This window comes from Falco biarmicus, chromosome 8 (assembly GCF_023638135.1).
Source record: "Falco biarmicus isolate bFalBia1 chromosome 8, bFalBia1.pri, whole genome shotgun sequence".
NCBI lineage: Eukaryota > Metazoa > Chordata > Aves > Falconiformes > Falconidae > Falco > Falco biarmicus.
Genome location: NC_079295.1, coordinates 31,893,775 through 31,908,101, shown reverse-complemented (window position 1 = coordinate 31,908,101; position 14,327 = coordinate 31,893,775). Strand labels below are relative to the sequence as shown.

The following is a 14,327-nucleotide window of genomic DNA, read 5'->3' as shown; positions in this document are numbered from 1 at the left end:
TCATTCTGACAGCTGTTTATGAAGATTAACCCCCTCCCTTTCATGCCTACAGCATGAAAAAGTACCAACACCTGTTTTTAATCCACAAGTGTCTCCCACCATATCTAACAAAAGCAAAAGAATAATAATCAAATATTTAAATGTACCTTCAATGTGACTGCTCTGTTATATTCAGTATGAAACGCACCATCCCTGTTGAACAAGGAGTGAGGAATAGTGTTAACTTACAGTAACATTGCTGGAAATTATACAGCTGCTCTTCCTCACTTCTCACTAACCAAGCAGCATTACCCTGCTGAAGCCACAGAACTAAGCAGAATTTACAGTACAGTAACTTAAGTGGGTGGGGAAGAAAAGAGGAAGGAAAAAGGGAGGGTGCAAAACAAAGTGTAAAGCAAACAGGTTACTAGTAAATAATTTCCTCTCTGACACTTTAACAAGAATATTTACTAAGGCATGATCTTTGGAGATGGAGATGCAGCTGCTTGCTGTCTCGTGCACTTAACAGTACTCCCACACCTATTATTTCCAGGAAGAAAATCTCTTGCTGTCTCACTACACTTGCCTTTCTCCACTTACTTTATTAAGTACTATATCAAGTCAGAAGAGCAAGCACAGAATGAAGTGACTTGCCCAAGGCACATGCCAGCGGGCACGTGACAGAGAAAGTAAGAGAGCTCAAGTCTCAGGCATCAGCCCTGTGTGCTGGGTAGTTTTAGTCCACTGGGCATCTCCCTCCTAGGCCCCGCTCGTGCTTTTAGTGTACTCTATTCAACAGTAGAATAAATTTATCTCAACTTCTATCACAACACATGCTTGCAAACTGAAGAAGCAGCAATCAATTTCACATGTCAAAGGATAAGTTGTCTTTATGCTGCAGCAGTATGAAGCTGCAAGGAGAACGAATGGTCCTAACATGGACATCAACAATTAGGAACTAGAAATCCCAGACCAGCACTCACTTATAATGGAGTAATTCCACTCCTTTCTCCTTTGAATTTGGATCTACTTTCATCTTCTTGCATAATTTTCGGCTTTCAGTATCACTGCAAAAAACACATATTGGAAGAAAAATGGTTACAAGAAAGGAAATCAAATGCATTCAGTTCTGAAAACTCATTGCTGTGCTCCCTCATCAGCTATTCGTTGCAACTAACAGTAATTTGGAAGCTGTTCAGCTAAGTTTGTGGGACAAGCATTGCAGAAAGCTGCATTAGCCAATTTAATTTCTCAGTTTGCTTAGTCAGGACACAGTGAACTGTGTTAAAACCACATTCCAAAGCTAGGCCCTAACCAGTAGAAAAACAACATTATCTACCACGTCCAAATACCCCTCAGCAGACCTTTCTGTTCACAGGATCAAAAGAAAATTTAGTAAGTCAAGTTTTCAAGACCATGCTATTGTTAGGTCAATATAGGTGGTCAAAAAGCACTGGGGGGGGGGGGGGGGGGGGGGAGGAAGAAAGTGCAGGTCAGCTTTTAGATCTGGCAGAAGATAACTCAAAACCCAAAAGACATGTCTTCATGGTATCTCCAACCTCAGATCAAAAGCGGCTAGCCTTAAGGTCCTGCAGAAAACAAAAACCATTTCAATTCTTTGAGCCTCAAGCCCCGCAACCCCAATTGTTCTAGATATGAGGGGTGTGTTCTGGAGCCAAACCTGACAAGTGGAGGTAAAGACCATCTGCCACAGCTCTGGAAAGAGAAGGCATGGATCAGCAGACAGACCTGCTGGAGGTGGTTTTCAAACGGAATGACAGTGAATCGCTTCCAGCAATTAGGCTGAATTGAAGAAGAGAGAAGGGTCATGGGAGAAAACTGCATATACGTTTGCTTAGGTGGGCAGACAAAGGGTCTTCATGTTCTAACTGCTGTCCTAAGCAACGTACAAGTGAAGCTATAAGGATACTCCCAGCTGAAGTGAATATGAAGTTAGCCAAAGACCTGGGGAGATGAGTGAAACAGTACAACTACAAAGAAGAGGATGATTCACATTGACAAGACTATTCTTTGCATTGATAAACAGCAAGATTAAAAACCTTGGAAACTTGTTCCCAGCAGAGGACAACCTGTACCCTTTTACACAGATAAATCAATTTAGAAAATGAAAACACTGAAAACCTATCAAGTTTAAACTGATTACAGACACCAAGATGCAAGGGTTGCAAGTGCCCCACCGAATTAAGTGCCAGCACTGGTGCTAATTCTCCCAACATTCTCCAGCTGCCTTTCTGCAAATGTGAGGAACAACAAACAGTAAATTTGCAACATGCTGCAGATGAGAGCACACCTTTGTGGAAACTTCCCAAATGCTTACTGTTGATGGAAATGAGGAGGGCTGTGCTAGGGACACATGCATCAAAATCAGAATATTATGCTGAGCATTTTAAGAAACTAACAATGCATGCAACTATCTCACCAAAAGGGAGCACCTGTAATCCCAATTGTTTAGCAGCATGTTTATCTGAAGACTCTTACCAAATTCATGTCAATTCTGCATTTTCAGATCATAGCCAAAGCTAGTCACTGTAACCTGTAAACACTTTCTTTGCTTCTCCAGGAGGCTGGAGATCCGAGTCTGAGAATAAAGTAATTTTCCTGCTGTCTGCTTCACCTTTGTTTTCCCTAGACTGCAGTGGAAGGTGGAGCTAAAACATGTCACCTGTTCACTGATTAACATGAAAATGTCTCCTTGCAACAAAACTAGATTATAAAACAAATTGTCTGGATTTGGAGTTTTGCTGAAAAGCTGGCTTGCCACGTAGAGTTTGTATAGAAAGTCTGCAGCAACATCAAACCCAGGGGCCAGAAACACCCTATCTTCTCTCACCTGTAGTCCTGCAATGGTTACATGGGCTAAGGAGGCACCAGTTTCAGATCATCCTCCCATCTTACCCCAGACAGATCTAGAGACATGAAGAAGCCCTTGTGGCCCAGCTGGAGCTGATTGCCAGACAGTTAACTAAAGTCAGCCTGCACCACAGTCAACATCTGTAAATACTGCTCCAGACACTTCCAAATGTTTCCAGGACACACATATATTTGTGGCCATCTCAGCCTTGCCAAGACAAATGTTAGGTGGTTGACGTGAACAAGTGTAATGCTCTAATCTACCTCCAGCAACAGGGTCTGTCAAACCCCCGAGATGTGCTGACAATTGTTCTGGCATCAGCAGAAGACCAAAATGGGTATAAAGACAATTCTGTTGCCAGTTCTACTACTGATTTGGTGCAACTTCAAACCATGTGGTGAAAAAAGTGTAGTTTTTCCTTATGTGTCATTTAGGGATCCAGATACTCATCTTAGAAAAATTCTGCAAGATTTAGAGTGGAAAAAGGCTACAAAACATAACTACTCAGATGTACCTGTGAGCAAGCAGCTAGCAACTCCTACCAATTCATTTTCTGTTTGCATGACTTCCTATTTAAAAAAAAAAAGAATGATAAGAACAGCTGTTTCATCGGAAGGAAACAGGATCTAAGTCTGCCCTGATTTCAGGATTGCTCCATTTGTAAAGATTCACATAGCTGCCTGAATGCACATCCATTATCACAGGAAAGAGAGCAGCAGTTTGCTCCAGTATGTCTCTTACTATTTAGCGGGCAGATTCTCTGCACCACTGCATTGGGAGTTTAGTCTGTTTATGAAGCTATCCGCACAGATGCAAGAGATTGAAGAGGAGCAAATTCCCAGAATAAGAAATGTCTGAACATGTATCAGTAATTTTTTCATGCATCAGTGCAGATTTTAACACATGCCAGACCCACCAGCTCAGATGCTATACTAACAATTGTTTGGAAAAGGCAGAAAAGGAGATAGGCAGAGATGGACCTGTTCTGCTTTTCCTTCTCCTTTCACTTACAGTCAAAAATAACCTGCAAAGAGCAACCTGCTCTGATATCACTTGGTAATGACCACTATCCTTAACAAAAGTAAATATCAACACAGATGCAGTCTCTGCTCTGGTATTTGTCTCATTTGGATCTCAGCCAACAGCCTCTTTCTGAAGATGAGCTCCTCAACTCTCACATGGGAGAGGGTAATTAGGACTCCAGTTCTTGCAATTTAATTGCACCACTTGAAGAGACAGTGTAAGAGTTTCTTATAAAGACTAAGAAAAAAAGGAGAAAAAACAACAAAATCCCAAAACCTAAAATGCCAGACACCACCCCCAACATCAGCACTCTACCACCAAGGCCAAGACACTCCAGACAAGGCACCAGGCTCAGGAAATACTGGTTTGAGGATGAGGTCAGTAATGTGCCCCCAGCAGGCACGCTTAGCTGCCTCTTGGCATTTCTGTCCAGAGCAATTTGAACCCTCACAGAAGGGACTCCTGCTTTGCCTGCAGGCAGTCCGACAAATCATCCAGCTTTATCTCTGTGGAAAATCATCCAAAACATCAATCTATTTGCAATACCAGAAAGGACCTAACCAGCAGCTGTCTATGTGGTAAAAAGATCAAACCTTAAGCAGCAGGATGACAGGGTTTCCTTCCAGCCCCACAGGCATGCTCCCCATGCTCCCCCTTCCTGCAAGACCAAGCCAGGCTCCAAAACACTCCTTTGCTGGAAAAGCAAAGGCATAAGGCAGCTGGGTAAGAGAAGAGTAAAATGAAAGATCCAAGTTGACCTAACTAAGCAAGAAGTCTAAATAACAACAAAGACAGTGTGCATCGCAGGAAAACTTCACTCTTTCCCATTCACATCCTTGTCTCCTCTCTACTGGGAGACACTTCTGTCATTTGGGGTTATGATGGAATTGGCAGGAAACCTGACTAGGGCACTCCCGGTAAACCTCTGGGGTCCCTTGTCAACATCAGCATGCATGAATAATCACTTTGCACAGGCAGCCAGCTGTTACAGGGCAGGAGGAGGGCGAGGATTTCGAAGGAGATCTGACCTCCTTTGGCTCACCATCAGCGAAGCGAGCACCTGAAGGGGATGTGCCACAGGCGCTCCTCAGGAGCAGTGCGGGATGCTCTGCCTGTGCAGGGCTGCCCACAGGTCTGGCAGCTTGTGGTCGTAAGGAGGGAGAAGCAGCGAGAGATACTGATGGCAGTCCCCAGTGGCAGGAGCAACCCAAAGGCTTTTGCAGCAACGTGTCAAGGTAATTTGGAGGACAGAGGACAAAGCTAGACAGGACGAGCACAAAATAAGATCCAGGAGTCTGGCTACAGTAAGTCCACATAGGTTCTAAAAACAAGTCCCAGCTGGATGGATCCCGAGGAAGAAACAGTGCATGGACATGGCAGTGCAAAACACCCTCCTCCTCAGGGCAAATTCAAGTATTGTCCTGGCAGGTCCTGAAGGCAGCAGGGTAAGACTGAAGATCTCATGAGCACAAGTAAGGTCTTCTGCAGCTCCCTAATTATTGCCCTTATCACTTAATGCTGCTCACTGGCTTCTCATTGAGAGGAGCAAACAACACTACAACCACATCAGCCTCGGGGGAGGAAGGACCTAGAACAACTGTCAAATCCCCTCTCGGGAAATGGCAAAAAACGGCCATCCAAAAAAAGCTCACGTCTCCAGTTCCCGATGTAATAGCAGCACATGCAAGCGCTGCTTGGCCACACTAGTCGATATCACAGTGCTGGCATCTACAAACACTTTGCAAAGCAGACTGGACCCAGCCACCTTTTTTATCTGTACCTACAGTGTTGCCAGGCACAAGAGAAATAACTGATAAAAACACTGATAGCACCAATTTAAATAACGAGGTCAGTAAAACTGCCTGGCACAAAAATTATCTCACTCCTCTATCAGCATATCATGCAACCACATGTGAACCACAGACCTCACAATCTGTAAACTGATTTTATATCTTCTATCTGTATGTTCCTCTAGCTGAAACAGGGCTCAGCAATTGACATCAGTTATGCTTCAGCAGCCCCTTATACCACAGTTGTCCCTGAAGGCCCCAACACAATGGAGGCTCTGTTGTATCAGTGGCTGTACAGACAAACACCATCACTGTCCCAACAGCTGGAAGAGACAGGACTGAGCAGGTAAGGAAAAGGAACAGGCTCTGAGAACAGGGCAATATGGCAGAGCAGAAACAGCGCTGCCTACCAAGCAAGCCTCCCCCCAACACTGGAAAGAGCTCTGGAAGGTGCCAGTCAGAGATGTCATCCTGTTACCAGCACACTCTTTCGTTATTGTCTCTGTTATGTTATGATGAAAAACATTGTACAGAGAACAACCCCAGTTGTAACTTCAGGCAATTTCAGACCACCCCCAAAAGTGAATTATCAGACAGGGTTTCCCAGCCCAATGCACAGCCTCTGTGATGCTTTCTGGCCACTTTCCACAGAATACCCTCTCCAGACAATGGACTGATGAACATCCTGAGAAAACATGGAGTTGAGATCCTGCCAAACAACTAATTGAGCTCGTGACCCAAAAAAGCAACAAAAGGGGTGTCAATGCCAGAAATTTCTTCAAGCCACCTAAAGATAAAAAGCACATTTGCACTTGCAAACCTAATCTTAAAGAGTAAGTCATTAACAGTCAGCTGTAGTTAGATGTGCTTCTTCAAGATTTTGAAATAAAAAATGCAATTCATTAGGCATTGTTGGAGACAATACGGGATTTTGACCACGCTCCTTGCAGTTATCAGTCCCACCCTCCAACAGGAACTGTGTGATCCATTCACACTACAGCAGTTTGCATACTTTGCTGACGAAGCAAAAACAGACCAACCCCCTGCAAAACTCCCCTCCTCTCAGGCTACAGGCATTGCCTCCCCATCATCCTCGCTTCTCCCTCCCAGCCCAGGGTGGCAGCTTCCACAACTGCCGCTGCTGAAATAAGTAACATTTGTAAGGTTCCTCATACTGTCTCTAACGTTCCTCTACTGATTCTCCAACAAACCAGACTTTTCTGCGTTACTCTCAAGACAGATCTGAAATCAGAGAAGAAAAAAGATTTTAAAAATAAAATAAAATAAAATCACTCCTCAAACCATCAGCCTAGCTTGCAAGAGCACTTCAAAGAGCTGTACTAAGCAGCCGCTGGATGGTAATGGTTCACATCTACTTGAACAGAAAGCCCAAACACAGCTCTCCGTGCAGACAGGCACTTTGATACCATGCTCCTGAGTGGGGTTTAAGAACCTGCAGACACAGGTTCTTAAATAGCAACAGGATCCAGGAGAGACGGACACAGAAATGATCAGCACAGAAAGCTTAAAACAAGATTTGTCTTTGAAAACAAAGCAATATTTTGCCACCATTCTAGGATCCTGATGGAAATTATCTTATAAAAGGAGTAACAATAGCAACAGGTTTCCATAGCAGAGAACAAATGAGCCGCTCAAACAATGAAGCGGATGAAAAGCTTGAACCTTTTAAGGGATGGGGGAGCATGAAAACTAAAACGTTCAGAAAACATGCTGCTGGGAAGAATGAAAGATTTGGATTAGCAGGCTGACAGGAAAGAGTCTCATCAGAATCTAGGGCCTGATTTTACCTCCCAGAATGCAGCAAAAATCCTCCATGACCCACAAGGCAATCGCAGCCTTCTGCTCCAAACGCTCCCCTGGAACGTGCCAGGAATGCAAACAGAATAATCCGTGTGCTGTAGAGACCCAGCACCACTTGTCACCCAATACAAACGACTCCCTGTGCCTATTAGTCAATTAGAGAGGCCAGGAATCTATAGGAATGAGATTAAAAAGAAGTATTTTTCCAAAAAGTAAAGCCCATGAGATTAATTCTCACTGCAAGCAATAGCAAGCCAAAGAGCAAAGAGAAACCCCAGACAAAAAGGTAACAGGTATTGTCAAGCAAAAACAATTAAGGGAAAAAATTACAAGCTCGAGCCCTGCAGAAAGTCAAGAAGTTATAATGAGTGGTACTTTCCATGGAAATATAAATTAGTAAAAGGCACTCAGCAGCCCACATACCTGCACAGAAATAAGGTGAACACATTTCACAGGAGCTACCAAAGGCTTTGCAGGAGCTTCTAGAAATTTCGCACTTGAACTTTTTGCAAAGCAGCTGCTTTCCTCATCGGACTCATCCAGACCCTCTAACTCACACCCTGGTACAAAGGAACACTTCCTAACCTGGGATGTGAGACAACTACCACCTTGCCTTTGAGTTCACACTAATCTAAGAGCCCCACAAAAGCAGGTTTTGAATGTATCACCCACGGGGCACATGGATGCTGCAGCATATTGTACTGTTCCCTTGGAACCTGTTTATGACCTTTAGCTGCACTACAGGCCTGGAGAGGATGCTAGAGGATGTTTTAAATTAGGTACTGAATGCATAAAGAGGAGGCAACTTGACATTAAATCTTAGCTGGCTTACTTTTCATTTTAGTCTGAAAAGCAGCAAGGTTGAAGATTCACCGTTAATGAGCAATTCTAGGCAAAGCCCACGGAATACACATGGTTAGGATGAAAAAAGAGGCATGAGCCGAGGCATGCACACCCAAGCATTACAGTGGATTTTAGTTAAATGCTCTGCACTTCTGAATTAATGCAATATACCAAACAGGTTTAAGAAAGGAACTGAGAGCTTACTTAAGAAAGGATACTTTTTTTTTCTCCAGACTGGAATAGCACTTCCTGCATGGTCACTCTTACAGGAAAATAAAAACGCTTTAATGTGAATTAGCATTAACTGTGCAGACAGGTTATAGTAGAGACAGAAGGAAGACATTGAAAATCCATGCTGCAAATGCACAGTTTGTCCATATAAATCACATCCACACAACCACCACGTTGTCAGTGTAACTACACTTGCAAAGTGTTCCTGATGAACACCTGGCTTACCTCCCCTGGCCCAGCTGCAAACAGAGTCCCTGCTACCACCTAACTTTATGCGTTACCCACTCCTGAGCTGTCCTTCACTTTCAAGGCAACTGTAGAAGGCGGCAGAAATCCCAGACACTGCAAATCTACTCAGATGGAAGAGGTCTCATCAGTGCAGCATTCCTTTCTTCTTCCTTTTTTCTCTCTCTATTAGATCTGGTCATTTTTATTTGCAATTTCAAAGCTTTTCATCAGGTTTAAAATTCAACTACAAGGAAGGAAGATGAGTAGACTTATTCTCTTAAATAAATCCTACTTCTGATCAGCTTTATAGGAGTGAAGATAAAAACTAAAGCACAAAATGACACTTAATACCATCTGTACCAGCAGCCTTATTTCTGAAATTCCTCCCTGCTATTTCAAGGCATTAAACAAATTCATTTATGATTCTGTGTCTGGGAGAAGCCTTTCTGTATCAAAGTACTAGGAAATCAGTAATCTGGGAAGGAAAATTTCATCTAAAGGGCAGATAAACACAGAAATTGGGGGAAACCCCAGAAAAGACTCATTAGGTTTGGCTCTCTTGCGAACCAGCACATGTTTAGATGCATAGCCTTGAAAGGGCCGCTTTACCAGCCAAACTACGGTCTTACCTTATGCTAAGTGTCATGGGATTGAAACAATAACAAGTAATAATTGGGGATGGGGACTACAAGAACGATGCGCCGGACAAACAAAAGGAACTACAAGAATGACACAATAAAAGCAGAAAAAGTGGGACTAAAACCAACCGATAATTAGTCAGACATTTTAACCAGATGGCATTTCCTCTTCTAGCAGTCTGATGTGCTAAAGCCAAGCACACGCGCTATGACAGCAGATGGAAATCACACAGCTTTGTTTATGTTTGGGACCTACAGTAAAGGGAACCATGCAAGTTTGAGCAAAGAATAGTCAGCTAGAGCCAAAGAAATGGATGCTTTCTTGAAAATAATGAGTCCACAATTGGGCAGGAGTTACAGTCATCAAAAAATTCAAGACAATTCAGTAACAGGAAACCCCAGAAGCGTTCACTAAATCACATTCAGGATGGAAAGGGCTAGTTTCAACCTCTTCTGCCACCTCCTCAAAGCTGCACCTGGCCACAATGCATCTTACAATCTGCCAAACATTTTCTTCTCTTCAACAAAGCCAATTCACTTTCTTTCCACTTCACCCAAATTAGTTACACTCTTCCAAGTAACATCAGTCCTTGGTCACCCCATCATCTATCACAAAACCTACTCAAGAAGGCTACAGCGTAACTTTATTATTCTTCAAATCCAGATCTTGGGGCACCACGAAGTGGGACTGGAGCTTTCTCTGCTTTGAAGACAAGCAAGAAAAATTTTGTCTTTCACTCAAGCAGTAATTCCATCTTACTGTGTCCCCAAGCACATCTTGTACCTTTTACTTGCCACCACAACGCTTTGTCAAGAGTTTTATTTTTCACAAAACTCCTCTTTTACTTGACCACATCAATGCTTACCTCCAGTTGTACTACACCTCCGAAGATGGAGATTCTGGGAGATGAGGGGGAACACAGAGGCTCTGCAGCACGCACAGCAGCTATCCCCCGCCTATGTAGCACGCACCAGCTCCACTGCACCCCAACCTGCTGTTACACTTAGCAGCTGCCAGACTGAGATCGCAGAAAAGAACACATTTCCTTTTCTGTAGACATCTTAAGCTTTCAACTCCCTATGAAGCCCCGCAATTTTCAAAATTCCTATCAGCCTCCACTAAAAATAATTCAATAAACAGCCCAGCATTCACTCTTACTGGTTACATGCCCGTCCCAACAGTATCTGAACGTACTAAATGAAGAGCACTCATTCATGCTGCTGTAGCATTTTTCCTTTCAAACTTCTCTGAACTCTCTTATGAACATTGACTAATGAATCAGACAATATTTACCCAGTTGCCTGGAAAATAGATACACCTCTTTTAACAGCACAAAATAACAAGTGAATCATTTACAGAGCCAGAAACTGAAGCTGGGACACTCAGCTCCTATTAACATGGCATCTCCCCAAACCCAGGTCCCAAAACACTTGCTCATAAGACAACTGATCCATCTCTCCAGGACACACTGAAGATTTGCCAACCCGCAATGCTACACTCTATCCCTGATACGTGCATCTTACTAGGCATGATTTATTCAATATTCTGTTGTCTCTCACACCATCACTCATTCAGTATCAAACACCTCAGCAAGGTCTTTCCAATTAAAACATGGAAAGGCTAAAATAAAACGTGTTTTTGTCACATCGTTTGTTAGTCTTTTATTCACAATTGAAAGAGCTTCATGTTTAATTGTCTACAGAACTACAATCGCTATCTCTGCACACAGGAGCAAGCAGCGACCACTTCAATGCTGCAAGCAATTCTTGTGCTGCCCCTTAATCTCTAGAAGGCGGCACCTATCTGCTTGCACAATCTGATTGAAATCTCCCATGTATGAGGACGTTATCAGCAATACTGCACGCAGAGGCATCCTTGGGTGTGTTGTGGTGAGCTTGGTCCTACTCCAGCATGGCATTTAAGGCAAGTGAGCCTAACTGTGCAGGAAGGCAGGTACCTGGCACTTCCCAGTCCTACATCTCCTAAGCCACTCTGGTGACCTCTGCTATCCTGCCTCAAAAGTGACTAAGTGGCAACCCCCTCTACTCCATACTAACCATCTCAGCAAGAAACCAAGTGTTTCCCCACATCATGCTGAAAAACTAACCTCCGTGGTCTCCCGAAAGCACTCAACCTGGAACTGAAACCTCAAGTCTAACCTCCGTCTCATACCACAGACCCAACAAAAGCTAAGGCCAAGGAGCACGGCTTCCACGTAAGCCAGCAATTCAGGCAGCCTGCCTCCCGCCACAAACCTGAATACTCCCCTCTGCTGCATGAAATACAGAACATGCTGCCAAGACTTACGTACATTCTTGCTTTCTCCCAAAAATGAAGGGAAGGTGGAGAATGACACAGAAACAAAAAAAGCACCACCGATAAAGAAAAAGACTGCCATCATCACCACAGGGAAGCAGAGACACAAACCATAACTCTGCATGTATGCCAGCCTTGCCAATGCTTGGATCTGAAGACAAAGAAGTCCACTACAGCGGGATGTGAACAGCAAAGCCAAAATTCCCTGCTAAATATTGCTGCCAAACAAGCCATTTCTTGTCAGTATTTGTAAAACAAATTGAGCCTATGCTGTAAATATCCCTGCATCTGTGCTCTGTGCACTGTTTGTTTCGGCACGAAGACTTGCAAATAAGCTTCACGGCATACTTGCAGTGGGAGAACAGCTTGAACAACTCTGGTAGGACCCAGCTGTTCAGGCCCCAGAACTGGCCCTTTGTGACAGGTGACAACCAGCACTACCACGGCCTCCCTCAGATCATCACTGCAATGAGGTGGGCGGCAGTTTGCAGCCACCTGTATTCCAAAAGAAGAAATAAAAGCAATAAGGAAAGAAATCTTTCAAGGAAAAAAAAATAATTCAAGGTTACCTCAACACTACGAGATTGATTTCACAATGCTTTAAAGGTTTAACAAGCAAATCAACCACAAAACTTGGTTCAGGCTCAAACTATTTCTTTGTGTTTGGGTTTTTTTGCATGCATCAAGATGTCCTTTGCCACAAGCTAGTCTTCCAGCTCACCTTGCCGCATGAGGCAGTTCACTAACTGTTATGATACCCCTCTGCAGGAAGGAGGAATAGAAGAGACATCTCTGACAGACACCCAGCTACAGCTGGACAGGACATCTATTTTTCCCAGGTTCTTCTCAAGCGAGTGATGTGAAAGGAAGCGCTGCTCAACCCTCAAAGAGAATTAGAGCTACTGCCATGTTACAGCACCCTGTTCACTGCCTGTCACTCAGCAAGTGGCAATCTGATTATGATATTACTGGCATCAAAGCAAATTCTGGGAACCTACAAATCTCTTCCTAGGTCTCCCAAACTCTTACAGCATGACCTTCACCAGGCTGCTTCACTATCTGGGAACAAGCCACCTTTCATTACAAATGGAAAGCTTAACTTAAATAATTTCCCCACAATGGTCAGAGGAAAGGCACTGCAAGTACCAAGCTTCCTGTGAAATGCATTAAAGCACTACCTGGAAAAGACTTTAAAATACATTTCTTGCAAGTAACTTCTATAAAAAAAGTTTGGTTTAAATGACAACATTTGGAAAGCGAGAGCGTATTACGTTTTGATGCATTGAAGTTTATTCTACAGCAAAACTGAACAACACACTTCCCTCCCCATCACTATCACTTACAAACTCAGGAGCAGAGACTGACCCTTTGAACTAAGTGCCAGGACTTCTCTGGATTTGAAAACCAAAACCTAAACACTGAATCTTTCCTTCTCAAACCCAGAATTAAATAAATCCTGGAGATGGTTATTGCTTAGTTGTATTATAGCAGCACTTTGAAGGCCCAGATGAACAGCCTTATCATTCCAGCAGTCGTACACATGTGCCAGGTGTACACACACATGGTAAGCGTTAAGTCCTCCAACACAGAGGTAGCCTTAAAACTAAAGGGAAACAGAAAACAAAAAGGCAGCGGCCACTGCACAATCACAAATAAAGCCAATTAGAAACTAAAGCTAAGAAGGCTGGTCCAGTAACCTATTTGCTAGCCATCATTACTGACAATCAAAAATTGTTTATCAGTGCTTCCGTTAGAAGAGGAAACAGGATTTCAGAGCTACACCAGATCTCCATGCAACCTTCTCCTCATCACAGTCAATCAACTTATTTGCTAGCTTTTCAGCAGGTGGGAAGTGGTACAGGCTTCAATGATCTCTGAGGAGCAGTCCTGCTTTCTGTCAACAGATGACTTGGAACACTGTCCCCATCAGCTGGGCAGAGATGAAAGTGTCTGTGGATTTGGATGAGCCCAGCAGAATGCAAACAGAAGGCAGAAGCATAGGACTCACAGGCCTCCACGGGAGGGACACCTGCTTGTCCTTGGGGGACAGCAAGACAGGTTAAACAGTAACACAAGCACGTTAACTTTGATTTACCAATGACTTATTCCAAGTCACTGCTTGATGGATGAAGGTTGGTTTCAAAAGTAAAATTATAAGGGAGCCACATGATTTTCAGAGATGACTTAGATTTGTGTGAAGAAATTGTACGTTGTGCACAATGGTAATCCACCCAAACATACAGGTAGGCAGCGAGAAGATGTTCCCTTGCATCCCAAGAAGGGGAATTTGCCATCTGCAGGCAAAGCTCTCAAAGCTGCAGAGGCACACTATGATACACAAGCTAAAACCACAAGCAACACGCTATTGAGAGGAATCAGTGGAAGCTTTCACATCTGCAAACCAGCAAATACACACCTGTTCATTCCTCACCACACAAGCAGCCACTTAGGAAACCAAGTTTCCCTGCCTTCAGGTTAAGAATTGCCACAAACCTATACAGGGATAGAGGAAGTTCTTTAAAAGAAAGCACACTTTGCTGAGAAACACAAATGGGTGGATGCTTCAAAAGCAAGCGAACGGCCCT

At 43.6% G+C, this 14,327-nt stretch overlaps 1 protein-coding gene across 1 annotated transcript in view; it reads right to left on the bottom strand.

The window, feature by feature from the left end:
- The window catches only part of PDIA5 (protein disulfide isomerase family A member 5), a 102,119-nt gene that overhangs the window by 72,205 nt on the left and 15,587 nt on the right, over positions 1-14,327 (bottom strand). The window contains exons 4-5 of the mRNA XM_056349235.1: positions 963-1,046; positions 147-192 (exon numbers count right to left, since the gene is read on the bottom strand). Of these exons, the coding sequence (XP_056205210.1) occupies positions 147-192; positions 963-1,046 (130 nt within the window). The remainder of the gene's footprint in view (positions 1-146; positions 193-962; positions 1,047-14,327) is intronic.